At 39.2% G+C, this 16,053-nt stretch overlaps 2 protein-coding genes across 3 annotated transcripts; one reads left to right on the plus strand and one right to left on the minus strand.

The window, feature by feature from the left end:
- Nucleotides 1–95: 95 nt before the first annotated feature.
- LOC105384901 (leucine-rich repeat protein soc-2 homolog) lies at nucleotides 96–3,916 on the minus strand. The gene has a single exon (XM_038119855.2). The coding sequence runs from the start codon at nucleotides 3,574–3,576 to the stop codon at nucleotides 1,867–1,869; it is 1,710 nt and encodes a 569-aa protein (XP_037975783.1). The 5' UTR covers nucleotides 3,577–3,916; the 3' UTR covers nucleotides 96–1,866.
- Nucleotides 3,917–4,496: 580 nt separating this feature from the next.
- LOC105384899 (cleavage stimulation factor subunit 2 tau variant) lies at nucleotides 4,497–15,749 on the plus strand. Of its 2 annotated transcripts, XM_038120038.2 has the most exons (11): nucleotides 4,497–4,681; nucleotides 4,779–5,047; nucleotides 11,743–11,868; nucleotides 11,956–12,063; nucleotides 12,192–12,288; nucleotides 12,477–12,524; nucleotides 12,712–12,826; nucleotides 13,356–13,391; nucleotides 14,392–14,495; nucleotides 14,784–14,866; nucleotides 15,290–15,749. In XM_038120038.2, exons 1-11 carry the CDS (start codon nucleotides 4,618–4,620, stop codon nucleotides 15,410–15,412), a joined length of 1,173 nt encoding a protein of 390 aa, XP_037975966.2. In that variant the 5' UTR covers nucleotides 4,497–4,617; the 3' UTR covers nucleotides 15,413–15,749. The 2 variants fall into 2 exon arrangements, with proteins under 2 accessions (XP_037975966.2, XP_011553489.2); XM_011555187.3 differs by lacking the exon at nucleotides 13,356–13,391.
- The last annotated feature ends 304 nt before the right edge of the window (nucleotides 15,750–16,053 follow it).

The raw sequence follows: 16,053 nt of genomic DNA on the forward strand, positions 1-16,053 counted from the left end.
TATGTATAGGTACCTACGTTTTCAGGGGTCTAGTTGCTTAATGTAGTAGGAGGGGTATGAGTATGAGGCTATTATCAGTCAAATAATAATACAAATTATACTAAGTATTTCATTTATTTCAAATAATACATTTAACATGTCAATGAAAACTTAAGTAGGTATACAATGTACACATTGATCAACAACAACACCGGAGGAGACAGGTCAAACCTGAGAGAAGGTATACTAGGTACATTGATAGAAATATTTATACAAAAGTAGGTACAGTGAGGTGCGAATAAACCTGACCTCTTCTTAGTAACAATGTCACTATAAGGTGGGTCAGGTTTCTTTGCAGTCTACATGGTCGGTCACATCTAAAGCCCTCCACAGCTAAAGTTATCTGGAAGGTTTTAAACCCGGAACAGTTTTACAACATTGGATTACAGGGTTTATACTGTTGTAGCAAATAATAAAAATTAGTTTGGCATTGAGAAGAGATGAGTATATACTTATAGCAAATTACAGTGTAAAAAGCCTAGGTAGGTACACTCTATATGAGTCTAGAAAACTAAAACCATCAAGTCTTCAAGAGAGCGGTCATTTCATAAATTAATTAATTAATTTCATTTGAAAAAATACTTTTGATTTCTTACCTATTAGTTTATAATATAAAATATTGGATTAACCATTTTGATTGATACAAATATAATCGTTCCGAAAAGTAAAATGACTAGATATTTTAATTATTTCTTTTATAAATGCACCAGTGTGAAAATTGTGATGTAAAGTTTTATTCAATTACGTATGTATATCTAAAAATACTTAAAGGTAAGCTAATTGAAAGAGTACACAATTAAAGTAGTTAAATGCTTAAATAAACAACCAGCAATAAAGTACAGTGATATGCATGCATTTAACCAATAGGTACATAATAAAAACAAAAGGTAGGTCATTTACTTCTACCACCTAAAACTATAAATAATTGGGTATGCCCTAAACGATAAAAATCATTGAGGTATGACTAAACCTAATTAAATATAAATGCATTAAATTTTAATTTAACCACACTGAATAGATAAGTTCATACTAACACCAAACTGCTTACATAACAAGAAGGAAACATTTAATAGTGAAGACACTGTCTTGTGTGCTTCAAGCCATCTACATCTTTATTTGTCACAGTTTGTCATATACTTAATATAAATATTATTATACTGATCCTTTACAGGGATAAGCATAAAATTCTCAAAATATAAATACATTCATAAATGAAGTAAGAATAAGTATTAAAATACATCAAATGCTAAATACTGATTTTGATCAAACAGCAATGTCCGTAATCCTTATTAATTGTAAACCTATCTTAAATTTCAAGAAAAATACAACTTTATAATATAGACATTTACACATAAACACATATTATAAATGCATAATTAAATAAGACCAATACCTAATTCCATTTAAGATCGGAATTTTATTCATCTTGGGTACCTACTTACTGAACAATCTCTATATAGAAAAATAATTATTATATGGCATTAGACTGCAAAATAGTCGATATTAAAATCACACAAATGAGAAAACACTTCAGGAAGATAAATGCAGATAATTCACAGGAAGCTCATGAATAATTCTTAATCAACAACTTGCATTAGAATTGCAGTATTTATACTTTAAATATAACTTTCAACAGTTTCATAGAATTAAATTTTGTTATGTCTATAGAAGTATAATTTTCATGGTTGTAATATTTTATATAAATAAATGAAAATAATTATATATAGTCCCAATCAAGAAGGGGCAATCTTTGAGTATACATTTCATGAAAAGCTGTAAACATTCTTATGTGCCATCACTAGCAGCACGGTAGTCATTGTCCTGATATCACATAGCCCTGTACGGACCTTGAGACTTCAAGTACTGGATGACCAGCGAGGGCCCCGAGGACACCACTTCAGGAGGAATGGCCGTCAGGGGACAGTTCTCAATGCTCATTATTTGCAAACCTACACATAGAGCTAGTTCAAATGGAAGGTTACATAAGTTGAGGTTGTCATTCAAATACAATGACTCCAAATTCTCAAGGGTGCCGATTTCCTCAGGCAAATACTGCAAGTTATTTTCACCAACACTCAAAAATGTAAGATTTGTCAAGTGACCAATAGAGCGCGGGAGAGTAGTCAGCTGGTTAGACTGAACTATAAGCTTCTGTAAATCATGTAAAAATCCAATTTCATTTGGTAAAACTTCTAGCTTGTTTTCCTCTAAATCAAGAACCCTTAATTTTCTCAGATTCCCAATACTGGGTGGGATGCGCCTCAGCAAGTTGTTTGACAAAATCAATACTTCAAGGTTTGTGAGACACTGAATGTCATCAGGCAGCTTGGTCAACTGATTTGTTCCCAAGTTAAGTTCCACCATGTTGACCCACGTCCCAATGTCCAGAGGGAGAGATGTCAGCAAGTTCTCTTTCATGTTCAGTTTAGTAAGATTCTTTGCCCTTGAAAATATTGCATATGGGATTTTATCTATTTGGTTGTGCTCTAGATTGATGGATAGTACATTAGTAAACTGTGCAGGGCCTCCTGATGGGTAGCTCATGAATGAGTTGCGAGATAGTGTGATGCTTGTCAATTCATTTAAGCTGGCGAGGAGGCCATCAGGCAGTGTTGAGATGGAGTTCCCCTCAACATTGAACTCGTCCATGTGCTTGCAGTTGCTCAGGGTGGGGGGGATCGCTTGCAGCCTGTTGTATCTCAATCCCAAGCGACTCAAGGCTTGCAGATTTCCAATGGACTCTGGTATATCCAACAAATCATTGTGCTGTAAATCCAATGTCGACAGATTGACACAATTACCAATTTCTTGAGGCAGGTGCTCTAAATGGTTGTGGGAAACATCAAATGTTACTAAATTAACCAGATTTCCAATGCCTGAGGAAAGTTCTTTGATTTTGTTTTCTCTCAAGCTGAGCATAGTCAGATTAGTGAGGTTGGCTATGCCATCTCCAACCACTCGGATCCGGTTGAATCTGAGGAACAGTGTTGTCAGTGAAGTCAGCTTAAACACCACTTCAGGTATGTCATTCAACTTATTGTGTCTTAGGTCCAACACTTTGAGACTCTTCAAGTTAGCAAGGGAATCTGGTAGACTCGTCAGTGAGTTCTCATTTAATGCCAACTGGTGGAGATTAGTCAAACATCCAAATTCATTAGGAAGGGCCACTAGCTTATTACCATACAAATAGAACTCCACTAGATGAGTGAGGTCGCGCACGGTGGGCGGCAGCGACGTTATCGATGACTTGCTGAGGTCGAGCCTCTTCACACCCTCCTCCCGACATCTGATGAACTCTTTGATCACATCCAAGTCTGCCTGAATAGGCTTGTTCTTTTTAGCAGTTGGTTTAGGTTTGTTCGATTCCGGGTGCTTCACGGTGACCACCTTGGGCCGCACTCCCTCAGTGGTTGTGAGGGAGGCAGTGGAGAGTTTCTTCTCTCTCATGGTATGGCACTTCTCTCGTGGGGTCACTGTAACGTTACTAATTGTGTCCAGAGCTTCCGAATTATCTCTTGACGAGTTGTCCAGATTCATTCCGTCTTATTATCAGATAACACTTGTTTGTATTGATCACTCTTTATTTGTATTTTTATATTGACAGCGTTTTTGTCATGGCTAGGCAACACCAACAATCAATACTTCGATAGCCGAGCTCGAGCTCGAGTACCGACCGAAAACCGAACGATAGAATCGTGAATATATTTGTGCACACTCGGAGACTAGTTAGAAGATAAAGGATGATTATTAGAATTCACGACATATTATTAGATTTTCACTTTTATATTTACCTAGATGTTGATATTTAGCGAATTTTCATTGCAAAATCTACGCGTTTCCGAAGTTTCCATTTCAATCAATAGACGAGACGAGATAGATTTTTTTTTTTTTTTTTTGGTTATTTTTTTTCCTTTTCACGGAAAAGGCATTATCCCATACCGCCTGGTCTTATTTAATTTTGTCTTCTATGTGTAGATTTTTTTTTACGTTCTTAAACATCTCATTAAACATACACAGATAACAGATTAAGAAGTAGTTTATTTTTTTAAAATAAACACCTCAGAATAATAACAACCTTTTTGTAAACGCGCCACAAAATTTGTTCAGCGACTAAAGTATAGGATGAGCCATGAGCCCTACGACGACGGCGATGACGTTTGATTAATCATTAACAGATCCCTATACCGTAAATAAAGTAGTTTTTCATGCTCATGCATGCATGTGCATGTATTTTACAAAGTGTCAAGTGAGATTTGCATGAAACCCAAGGTAAATAAAGGATGCCTCATGTTAACACATCTTAAAGATAGTGTAAGAAACGTTACACTTAAAGGCGCCGACACATTAGCGGACGCGGCTGTCAGCCGCAAAATAGCAAAAGAGCATAGACCCATAGAAGTAAACCATAGATCACAAACTACAATGAATGAATGAAATGATTGGTAAACAAATGAATGAAATGAAAATTATTTGACAAACAACTTGTTTGGAGGAACAAATAATTCTCAATTTTCTCATTATTTGTGTATCTAATCCAGTAAATCTATTTGACTATTTCGCAAAGTACCAAGTTGCAAGATGGATAAAAGCAAAGAAAAAGAAGAACAGAGTATCATGGATAAATCCATGAGATCTGTGTTTGGTAAGTTCCTAGCCCATAACCTATTAACATCAGAAGCAGTAATAAAATTATAGCTCCCTGCTACATTGAAATAATTGTAAACACCATCTTATTTCAGTTGGAAATATACCTTACGAAGCTACTGAAGAGAAACTAAAGGATATATTCAGTGAAGTTGGTCCGGTATTGTCATTCAAGCTTGTTTTCGACAGAGAAACCGGCAAGCCCAAAGGTTATGGATTTTGTGAATATAAAGACCAAGAAACAGCCCTCAGTGCTATGAGAAACTTAAATGGTTACGAAATTGGAGGACGATCTCTCAGAGTGGACAATGCTTGTACTGAGAAGTCAAGAATGGAAATGCAGGCTCTGATGCAGGGGCCCCAGGTACGTCATTATATGTGTTTTATTTCATTTAATATCTGAGCTAAATTGAGACGTGTAAATTAGCCTCACAGGTCAAACCAGTCTTTATGACAGTATTCACATCTCTGCTCTGCATAATGTATTATCAACCATTAAACCAACCTTAGTAATATTAAGAATATAACATACCTAGTACCAATGCTTGTAATTACCAATAAGTGCCCTAATTGGAAGAGTCTGTCCTCTGAAATACAGAATTATATTCTAGTTCAGATGGCAATACTCAACACATTTGTACCTTGTAATTGGTTTAATAAATAAATTATTATTATTATTATTATTATTACCATCAGCCATTTTATTACCTACAGCTAGGATGCACTATTAGTATTACTGTTATTTCAATATTTATGTAGTGGTCGAGGGACTGCATCAGTTGCATCTGTCAAACTCACAGCTCTGCTTTATTTGGTAGTTTGTTCTCCATCTAAAATACTTTGTTAAAAAAATGCACTTTAGTATTGTGCATGCATGGAATAATAGACGCATTTTTCCTGAAATAAAAATGACATATTATGTATCTAGCCTATCTGAAACCTAGTTAAACATTGTGAGATATGGCGTTTCGACTTTCTCCGTGTTCGGCATCATAAGGGTCACAGTGACAGTTAAATAAAGTCAATTTTTCTCTCCACCTTTAGTTTGCAAGGTGCGGGTGCCTATATAAATAGAGTGAGTCGCCCGCGCGCCTCAGTTGTAATATCACCATGCAGAAATGACTAGGTTTCAGATAGGCTAGATACATAATATGTCATTTTTATTTCAGGAAAAATGCGTCTATTATGTAGTCTGAGCCTATCTGAAACCTAGTTAAACATTGTGAGATGTGTTTATTATCGCATGGTGGAGAGAAAACCAACTGTGACCCATAAGCTACTGATGAGTGTATCAGTAGATAAATATTTGAATCTATAAATTTATAATGCATAGATTTCTAGGTAATAGATATACTAAAAAGAAAGGTATAAGTATACATAAGACTTAAGTACTTCCTTATTATTCCTGACTTGTCAGAAAGTTATGGAAGGTATATACCTATACATATGGATACACACAGTGCCTCTTCGAAAGCAATACTTATAAGTAATTATTAATCAAAATCTTGTTATTGCCAAGCCAAGGCAATATTTTTAACATACACTAGCCGAATGGATGGAACCAGTGAAATACTTTGCAACAATATTTAAAAGCTGTAAAATGTAGAATATCGATCCAGGCCGCTGGGGCTCAGGTCAGCACATGCTGACTAGGGTATGTAATTCTGGACTGACCTCAGAAATGCAGCAGCCGACCCTGGAGCCTCGAGGACCTGCTCAGTCAGCCCTGTATGACGACACGGCCTGCAACACCTGGCGCGGCATCTAGTCCTTGGAACGAGGAGTGGTGCTTGAAGGGAAGATAATTTTACTAAATATCTCAGCCTCATCAGCTACTGGAAAAGATTAGATGAAGGCTGTGACACTGGCAGATAACTAAGTATTCAGTTTTTCAAAAACATGATGCAGGTCACTACATTCACAGTCTAATTTTGTATTCTAACTAACTCGGCGGTTAACGAGTTCCTGTGCAGTCCTACTAGGAAGGAAAGTTATTTTATAAGCCTTTGCACCGATTTTGTGGGCTACTATCATTCTGTATCATCATGTGTGAATATTATGAGCTCTGGCAGCATTCCTTGGTAGATGACATCAATTAATAAAGATTGATTAACACAACAATAACAATTATAATAGTTGATAAATGAAACCCGGCTAACATGTCTTAACTGGGTAAGTAAATGATCAGTCATGCCACCAGGATAAGTAAAATGTTCAGTACTTCATATGAAAAACATTAACAAGGTCACCTTTAGGTATGTTCGTCAACACTAAGGGCAGGTCTCGGCCAAAACCTTAAGGCTTCGCCTTGTTGCAACTTCAAAGGTACGTAGGTAGGTACCTACTTACATTGTTGTAGGTTCGATTTTAAAACCATTAAGTCAACCTAGATAAAACAAAATAGCTCGATTAAATAAAGATGGTACGTAAAGATGTTAGTTGTACCTGATCAGACCTGATGCAACGACAGCCAACATAGACTCTCTAATCTGTGGAAGCAACAATCACGGTGGCGGGAACATGGACAGTTGGACGAGCCACCTCGAGCCTGAGAACTGACAGTTCGCCAACAGCAGATAGCTTGCGGCTATCTATAGGTAAACTTAGGTAGTTAGCTATACCCAAGAAAAATTCCTTGGACATCGATATGAGAGTGGAACAGCGAATAACTGTGACATTCATTAAAACAAATAGGCTTGTTTTTGTTGTTGTTGTCCAGCTAAGGAAGGTTACCTACTCCAGCGACCTGTACCCGTATCATGAAAAACCGCAGCATATTCTATTCGATAGTCTATTCGAAAGTGCTGTCAACATGTCAACAACAAAATGGCGGTGTATTGCGGTGTACAGATTTGCGAAAGTTTGACAGCTATCATTCCATAGGTCATTGTCAGAATAATATCATGTACTCTGTGGTCATTCTTTTCGAAACTCATTCGAAAGGTAAAAAGTGTTCGAAAGTGCTGTCAAGTTGACAATAGTCGCACTCGCATTCGATTCTTTTCGTTAGCTCGAATTTTCATGATACGGGTACAGGTATTGCATTCTGAAAGAACTGCGAAGATTTAATATTATGACTAATAATTATTACTTATTTAGAAAGTTTTCAGCAAACTCTAATAAATCAAGCAGCTACCACGTCACCGCTGCCCGGTTATAGCTCTGTACTAGCTTAGTAGATATATATAGGTACCAGTTCTAGCCTTCAGCTAGAGGCCAGAGAGCTCCTAAATGAGATGCGAGTACGAGCATGACACAAGTAATTTTTTACTTGGTAACTATGTAGTTACGTAACTAACTGAAAGATCCATAAAACAGTTGAGGATTACTCAAAATGGAATTGTGAAAACGGCACGTCTGCATCTTAACCAGTCAGTCTAAGTAGTTTCAGCAGATACAGTGTTGAAAAATAGTTATGAAACGTTTGCGCCAGAATCGAATTAAAAATACATTTTCATTAGAGAAGCCGTTTAGGCATGAATAGGTACTTTCACCCTTTGGATTGTGCTCCAAATGATGACCTTCGAAATTTATAGAAATTTAATGACGACTGCCATTGTTTATTATCTAGCCCCGTACATTGAGTAGGGCTGCGGCTACACGTGATGTGATACACAGTACACAGTAGGTATATGGTTCTACCTTTTTTAGCCTAAGATTTATTTGCCTAATCTCGTATTGCATAGTAACGTTTGGTCAAAATCTCGTTTGGCCGAAAATCGTATGGCATAAATCTCTTTTAGTAAAAAGTTATTTCGCATAATCTTGTTTAGCATAATAATGGTATAGCCAAATCTTGAATAGCCTAATAATGCTATGGCATAGGTTGTTGATGGCAACACAGGTATATTTTTAATTTATTGTTTATGGTTGCTTCCGTATCCTATACTGTTACAATAAACTGCTGTACGGTGCTCTTGTGTTGTGATAAAATAAAATACTGTCTCACTGTGAAACTTTGGTTTTAATGAAGAAGACCAGCCAGCCAAACCTACAGTCCACGCAACATACATAGGTTATATAAAGTAATAATATTCGATTGGCTTTACCTTTGATGGAGCGTCTCCCTACATAGCGCAAACTGGTGCCTTGTATTGTGGCCGCTATGTAGGGAAGGCTCCGCTCCGCTTCGCTTTGCTTTTGACGATAATGTGCACCTAACACGCTCCTCCTCGCTTTGCTCGTCGTCGCACCTATCTTTAGGTTTCAATCCTATGGGGTTTAATGGCGTTTGTAATAATTATAATGGTCATTCACTTTCGATATTTTGATCATTTAATATCGTGATTTTGGGGATGTAGGAGAAAAATACCACAATTTGTACATTTAAAACATACTTAATATAGTATTTGTAAAGATAATATTATGAGAAACAAGATTATACCAATACGAACAATTAGAGCAAACGAGACTTAGGTGTTTCAAGTTTGTGCCAAAAGAGTTTTAGACCAAACGAGTCTTATGCCACATAAGACTTGGCAAAGTGATGATTCTACCAAAAAAGTTTAGACCTTACGAGTTATGCGAAACGAGTTTAGGACAATAAAGATTAGGCCAGATGAGGGGAACCCTAGGTATATGCATGTTCCCAGAATAGTGGAAGTTATAATTTTACCAAAAGGTAGTCGTCTCGTGCAAGAGCACCGTTACTCGATTTATTCGATACACAACTAGTAGACAGCTGCTGCGTAGGAGGTTCACGCATTTTTCAACAAAGAGCTCGGATACACTCACAATCCACTGGGACATAAGGAAGACAGCTAATATGGTGCCACTCAGAAACCGCGATGACACTCCGATCATGATCACCCGACAGTAGGATCATAATAAATTCGGTAACTTGTGAAGCGGTATGGTATAGCAACAGCGACTTTCACGAAATCAGGAATTAGCTCAGTGCTTTTAGGTTGAACACTCGCCGGTGGGATTCACTTTGCTCACAGCCGAGAAAAGAAAAGACTCAAAGCTGGAATCTGCCGATGTGTCATGACACTTAAGATAGTGTCTGGGGGGTCACTTTATATGACGAAAAACGAACTTTCAGTGCACTGCGGCGCGAGCCGCTCTATCTGTTTGTATGTAGGTATTAAACGTGCCGATTGCACGACAGCTCTCGTTCGTTCGTTTCTCATCAGTATAGAGTAACTCTCCTGTACTTACCGTGCGTCACCATTCCCATGAGCAGTTCAATGATCTTTAGGCAGTTTAGAACAAAAGCTGCATTAGACAGTTTCTTCAGCAGAGACATCGAAATAAAAAATTGATTGCACAACTATCCCCAGGAGCAGTCTACAGGTCACTTTGGGTAGTTCAGAAGAAAGCTGCTTTAATAGAATACCCTACCTCAGCGGAGGCATCAAATTGAAGTGCTATAACACTTTTAGAAGCGGTGCACGTTACCCGATTTGTCGTCATCCATGCCGATGCGGCTACGGCGACTGCAGGTGGTTACTCAGGCTTCGTTGGTGTGCCCTTGTATGGCTAATATGACCAACCTTGGCAGTAAACGTTCGTCTGCATATGCCAAAATCACTGATGAATAGCGCACGTTACTCGATACCTTCTAAATAAGTCACTCATAATGATGGCTGATGATGATGATGACCGTGCTAGCAATAGTGCAGGCGGTTCCGCTGAGCATAAAATCTCTTCCCAGACGTGCCAGGAGTGCCAGGTGTGCGCAGCGATGCAGGTGGGACAACACAGCCGCCAGGGCAGGAGTGCATGGCTGGGTCTATGCAGCGATGCAGGTAGCACAAACCGGTGGCCAGGGCCAGGACCGGGTGTACGCTGCGATGCAGGTGGCACAAAACGGTGGCCAGGGCCAGGACCGGGTGTACAGCCGCCAGGGCAGGAGTGCATGGCTGGGTCTATGCAGCGATGCAGGTACCACAAACCGGTGGCCAGGGCCAGGACCGGGTGTACGCTGCGATGCAGGTGGCACGAGACGGCGGCCAGCGCAGGAGCACAGGGCCGGGTGTATGCTGCGATGCAGGTGGCACGAACCGGTGGCCAGGGCAGGAGCGCAGGGCCGGGTGTACGCTGCGATGCAGGTGGCACGAGACGGCGGCCAGCGCGGGAGCACAGGGCCGGGTGCAGGTTACACGAAACTTCAATTTCACCGAATCGGCCTGCCTACCCTTCAGCGGGTAGGTACCGGCGGATCACATTACTTGCCGCACATGCCACAATGTCCCAACATACTGAAACTCGGAGCCACGTGCTTCCTGTAAAAAATCCTATGACGGTCCTGGAAAGCTCCTGTTTGTAAAGCCTTACATAAGCTATAATCAAGTGCATTATTGTAATAGCAAAGTTTTTATCAACTGTTTTCTAAAAATATTAGAAATTGAGGGTAGAAAAATATATTTTTATTATTTTTTCCTGTATAAAATTAACATATGCTTTACTTAAAGCGGTCATTAATGTAAGTATCTAGCTCAAGCGCCACTAGTAGGACCGGAATATGTGATCAATCATCACCACGACTATTGAATCGGACCCTACTGCGTGGGATAAAAACCCCAAGCGCCGGAGCATTATGACCAGTGGCTGAGCTTTTAAAAGCAGTAAATAATAGCATTTTACTCACGGCTTATCAACTCAAACCTTCGTTGCGAAATCCTCAGCAATGGCTGCGTGCGCAGCAGCCGGCAGGTCCCGCTCCCCGACGCCACGTGTCGCGGTGGCCGCGCCCCGCGCCGCCTGGTCCGCATCACGCTGCTCCCGGCAGAGAGGACTCCGCAAATTCAATATTATATTTTTCCCCGTTCGGAGCGAAGCCGACGAGAACCGTGGCTACATTGAGCCATTTTGCCGAAGTGTTCACTTCAAAAATCAAAAACCAACTGAGGCGCGCGGGCGACTCACTCTATTTATATAGGCACCCGCACCTTGCAAACTAAAGGTGGAGAGAAAAATTGACTTTATTTAACTGTCACTGTGACCCTTATGATGCCGAACACGGAGAAAGTCGAAACGCCATATCTCACAATGTTTAACTAGGTTTCAGATAGGCTCAGACTACATAATATAGTGAATATTTTATGTCAATTTTAGATTGAAAACCCTTACGGAGAGCCAGTGGATCCGGAGAAAGCTCCAGAGGCCATCAGCAAGGCGGTGGCCACCTTGCCGCCAGAGCAGATGTTTGAACTGATGAAGCAGATGAAATTGTGCATCCAGGTAACATTAACTTCATTCTTTCTTGGTTATCCATTTTGAATACATCATGGCTAGAATAAAAATTTTGTTACTGGTTATTTTTTTCAGAATAATCCTACGGAGGCTCGGAACATGTTGCTTCAGAACCCTCAACTGGCATATGCACTGCTGCAAGCACAAGTTGTCATGAGGATTGTTGACCCAGTCACTGCAGTTGTAAGACATTTCATTATTTATTGTTACATGTTTTTTTTGTAAAGTGCAAGTGCTACAATTTTATTTGAACAGAATGGTTAAATGATTTAGAAAACAAAAGTATTCATTTGTTTTTTGTTTTGTTTCAGAGCATGCTGCACCCAAGCAATCCTGTTCCACCAGTGCTGCACCCTGGTGATAAGCCACCTCCCCAAGTTAATCCATACATTCCATCCAATTCCCAGGGTAAGGTTTATTCTATTCTGTGTTAAAAAAAGATTCTTCCTTTTATTTTACTGTATGAAAACAACAGTCCTTTTATATATCCCATTCCTTTTCTTGGCCAATGTAAATTATTTTATCTATACTTATTTTTAATGATAACATACCCTACTAAAGACATGAATTTTACATCTACACATTAAATTTTTCAGGACAACCACCTTTGCTATCAAACCCAGTTCCACCACAAAATCAATTTGGTATGTAAACCCTTATTTTATTTCATGAAGAACTTTTAACAGTCTCTATTTCATTAATGATGAATGCCCAGGTTACTGGTATATTGCTGGTATGATATTGGTCTTTTGTACGCCTATTCAAGCAATCTATTGGTCAATATTCAAAACTGAAGTCTCACTATTGGCTATATCGCCTGTATGACCACAGGTCGTCCAATGGGAGACGTGGACCTGCGCGGGGCGCGCGCCGCCATGCTGGACCAGGACATGCGCAGCCTGCCGCCCGTGCCCATGCCCGTGCCGCCTGTCATGCAGAATGACAAGTCAGTATTCAATTGTACACTCCTCAGTATATGTAGGGTAAGCGTAGCGTATTTATACATATAAGGTGTTCGGCTATGGACCGATTTTTTTATTTTGGGTCATAGTGCAAATCAAAATTTAATTGACGTAGAAGCCAATAGTTGGACGGCCCACATGCCGAAAACTCTGTTTATACTTATAAACTATGTTTATAAGTAGCTCAACTCTGCTCGTTTTAAGCTATTGATAAAATAACTCAAAGCAGCCAAAAATATACTTAAAACAAAATAGAAATACACAGTATTACTTGTAAAGCTGCATTTAAAGACACACCAATCTTAGGATCTAAGCTGACCGTCGCTCGGTATCAGTCATCATTTTGTAAGAATCGTCTCCATTGAACCATCATCATATAAACTTACCTACAATTTAAATAGGCGTGACATGCATGACGCACAAAGCCAGAAGAAGAAGAAGAATTTACATAGGACATCTGAAACTATATTATAATTTAAAATATATTCATAATAATATGTACTTTTTGTCAAGTCCGGCTATCACTACGGACGTGGTGATTCCTGAAAGGTTAGTGCTAACAACACCAGTTAATAAGCACCCCTTTGATTTATATTATTCCTTTTTTTTATGTTTCAATTAGTACTTATCTCATTTTCAGTTGAATGGACTGTGGAATGACTTATTTATTATTTAAAATGCCAATTTTACATTTATCTTTTAGCAATATATCTATCATTATCAATCACTATCACTGATATGCTATATTTGTTGACCTACCCCATCAACATTTATTTGAGATTTACTCTTATCATGTGAACGATGTTTACCTTAATTTACTGCAAATTGCAGTGAAAATATTTGTATGTTTACATTAATACTTGCAAGCATTTATTTATTAGTTTTCTTGTATTTATCACTAAACATGTAACTGTTGACTTCAAATTTCTTGCACAGCGAAGGTGATAAATTGATAATAAAGATGTCTACTTTATAGTTGCATAGTTGCATTTGCATGTCTATGTTACCGATGTTTTAGTGTCCTTACTTACGGTGCTATTTTACTTTGATTTTAATTTAATTTTCATTGCAAGCATCAGTACAGTGCTCCAATATTGATAATGCGCATAGAAATATTTGACAGATCGGTTGTTTTCGATTATGTGACACATGATATTGACTCCTATTTCTTTCGAACAAGGTGCAAAATGCAAGTGCTTTTTTTAAGGCTCTTACGATTTAATGATTCGGGTGTGAAGATCTGCATGTGCATTATTAATTTTGAACAAGTGTACAAGCCTCGTTTCTTTTTTGATAAGTTTCAGGCCCGGTTTCCACCAAAGCGGAGAGGAGAGGAGATGTCAAATTTATCTTCGCTTGATCCATTTCCACCGAATCTAAGCGGAGAGGAGATGTGGAAATAACGAAATCTGATCGGTTATTCAAAACACATCTCCTCTCGTCTCCTCTCCTCCCCGCTTTGGTGGAAACCGGGCCTCATGATGGTGCCATCATACTTTGAAAGCAATATATCACCTACATATACAAGTAACATTATTACCCCCTGCAGTTATCCCCGCGACCCGCGTCTGGCCGGGCAGTTCAACTCGGACCCGCGCGTGCGGCCCAGCGACCCGCGCGACCCGCGCTCGCAGAACAAACAGCCGCAGCAACGTGAGACAACACTTACATATATTATTATACAATTATGACGCAGGACTGAATTGCTGCGCCAAGGGTTTGATGCCCAGCTGAAGAAGATATTTATCGATAGTGTTAAAAAAAATGTATTCCAATCCATCTGCCAAGCGTGGATTATGGAAATAACCTTCCAGTCTTGGAGGAGGCTCATGTCCTGCAGATGACTATTTAAAGGCTGTGTTTTAGTTGTTTGAGTTATGAAATTATCTATGCTGCTGTATTATTTTTATGCTTTTATTTATAAAAAAACTTTCATTTCAGAACAAATGCCGCCAGGTATGCCGAGCATGGCCCAGGCTAGGACCATCCAGGGAATACCCTCGGGAGCTTCTGATCAAGAAAAGGTATATTATTTAGGGCCTGTTCCACAATGTCTGGGTAGTGGCTACCTGTCGGGTAAAATACATGCTGTCACTCTCTGTTATTATTTTTTTGACAGTGACAGCATCAAATTTACCCGACAGGTAGCCACTACCCAGACATTGTGGAACAGGCCCTTAGTCTTATTACTTAATGTCATGCAGTCATGCATAGTCAATATTGTCATGATTTATGCAAAACATGGTTTACAAGATCCCGAAACCCAAAGGCGACGTTGAGAGGCTGTAAATATCCTTCCACCCAAAGGTTGTCTTGAAAAAATCGCTTTAAGCGATAAAACCGCCATTTTTGTACCTACGTGTATACATAGGTATAAGTTTTATTCTATTTATCTATCTAAAAAAGTTAATTATAACGTTTGCAATAAGTTCCGCATTCGTCCACAGGCGGCGCTGATCATGCAGGTGCTGCAGCTGTCGGACGAGCAGATCGCGCTGCTGCCGCCGGAGCAGCGCGCCAGCATCCTCATGCTCAAGGAACAGATCGCCAAGAGCACGCAGCAACGCTGAACTGTACCACCCACCACATGAGGGTTGTTTTTAACAGCATGCGGATTTCATCACGCACGCGGGACGGCATGCCATTTTCCCGCATCTCGCGTGCAAACCCAAGCGTTATAATGAATACTTGTATGAACGCGTGCGGGGCAATCCCGCGTGCGTGATCAAATCCGCATGTTTTTAAAAACAGACATAAATAAGGGTTGTTTTCCTGCGCTCATGTTGCGTCCGTTTTATGTATTTGGACGAATTAAACTCAATTTTGAGACATGCAGCTGTGAGAATAACTCAGTGTGCGATTCAGCATTATTAAAATAGGTTAATAAAATATAAGTTTTAAGAAAAAGTTTAGTGTTTTTTTACCGTCAACGTTCAACGATTCTTTAAAAGAAGTTTATTAAAACACAAGGAACATTATGTAGGTACTTACATAATATATATTAATAGAATGGAGTAAGTACATCCTTACTAATATTATAAATGCGAAAGTAACTGTGTCTGTCTGTCTGTCTGTCTGTTACTCTTTCACGCCAAAACTACTGAACGGATTTGAATGAAATTTGGTATACATACGGTATAGACCCTGGGAAAAAACATAGGCTACTTTTTATCCCGGAATTCCCACGGGAACACTTTTTAAGGCGAAGCGA

The sequence above is a fragment of the Plutella xylostella genome, chromosome 6 (genome assembly GCF_932276165.1).
Source record: "Plutella xylostella chromosome 6, ilPluXylo3.1, whole genome shotgun sequence".
In the NCBI taxonomy this organism is placed as follows: Eukaryota; Metazoa; Arthropoda; class Insecta; order Lepidoptera; family Plutellidae; genus Plutella; species Plutella xylostella.

Bases quoted from the DNA above. Each gene is read 5' to 3' on its own strand.
- LOC105384901 (XM_038119855.2), bottom strand. From the start codon at position 3,576: ATGAATCTGGACAACTCGTCAAGAGATAATTCGGAAGCTCTGGACACA.
- LOC105384899 (XM_038120038.2), top strand. From the start codon at position 4,618: ATGGATAAAAGCAAAGAAAAAGAAGAACAGAGTATCATGGATAAATCC. The intron at 5,048-11,742 runs GTACGTCATTAT...TGTCAATTTTAG, and splicing joins CTCTGATGCAGGGGCCCCAG to ATTGAAAACCCTTACGGAGA. The intron at 12,525-12,711 runs GTATGTAAACCC...GTATGACCACAG, and splicing joins TCCACCACAAAATCAATTTG to GTCGTCCAATGGGAGACGTG.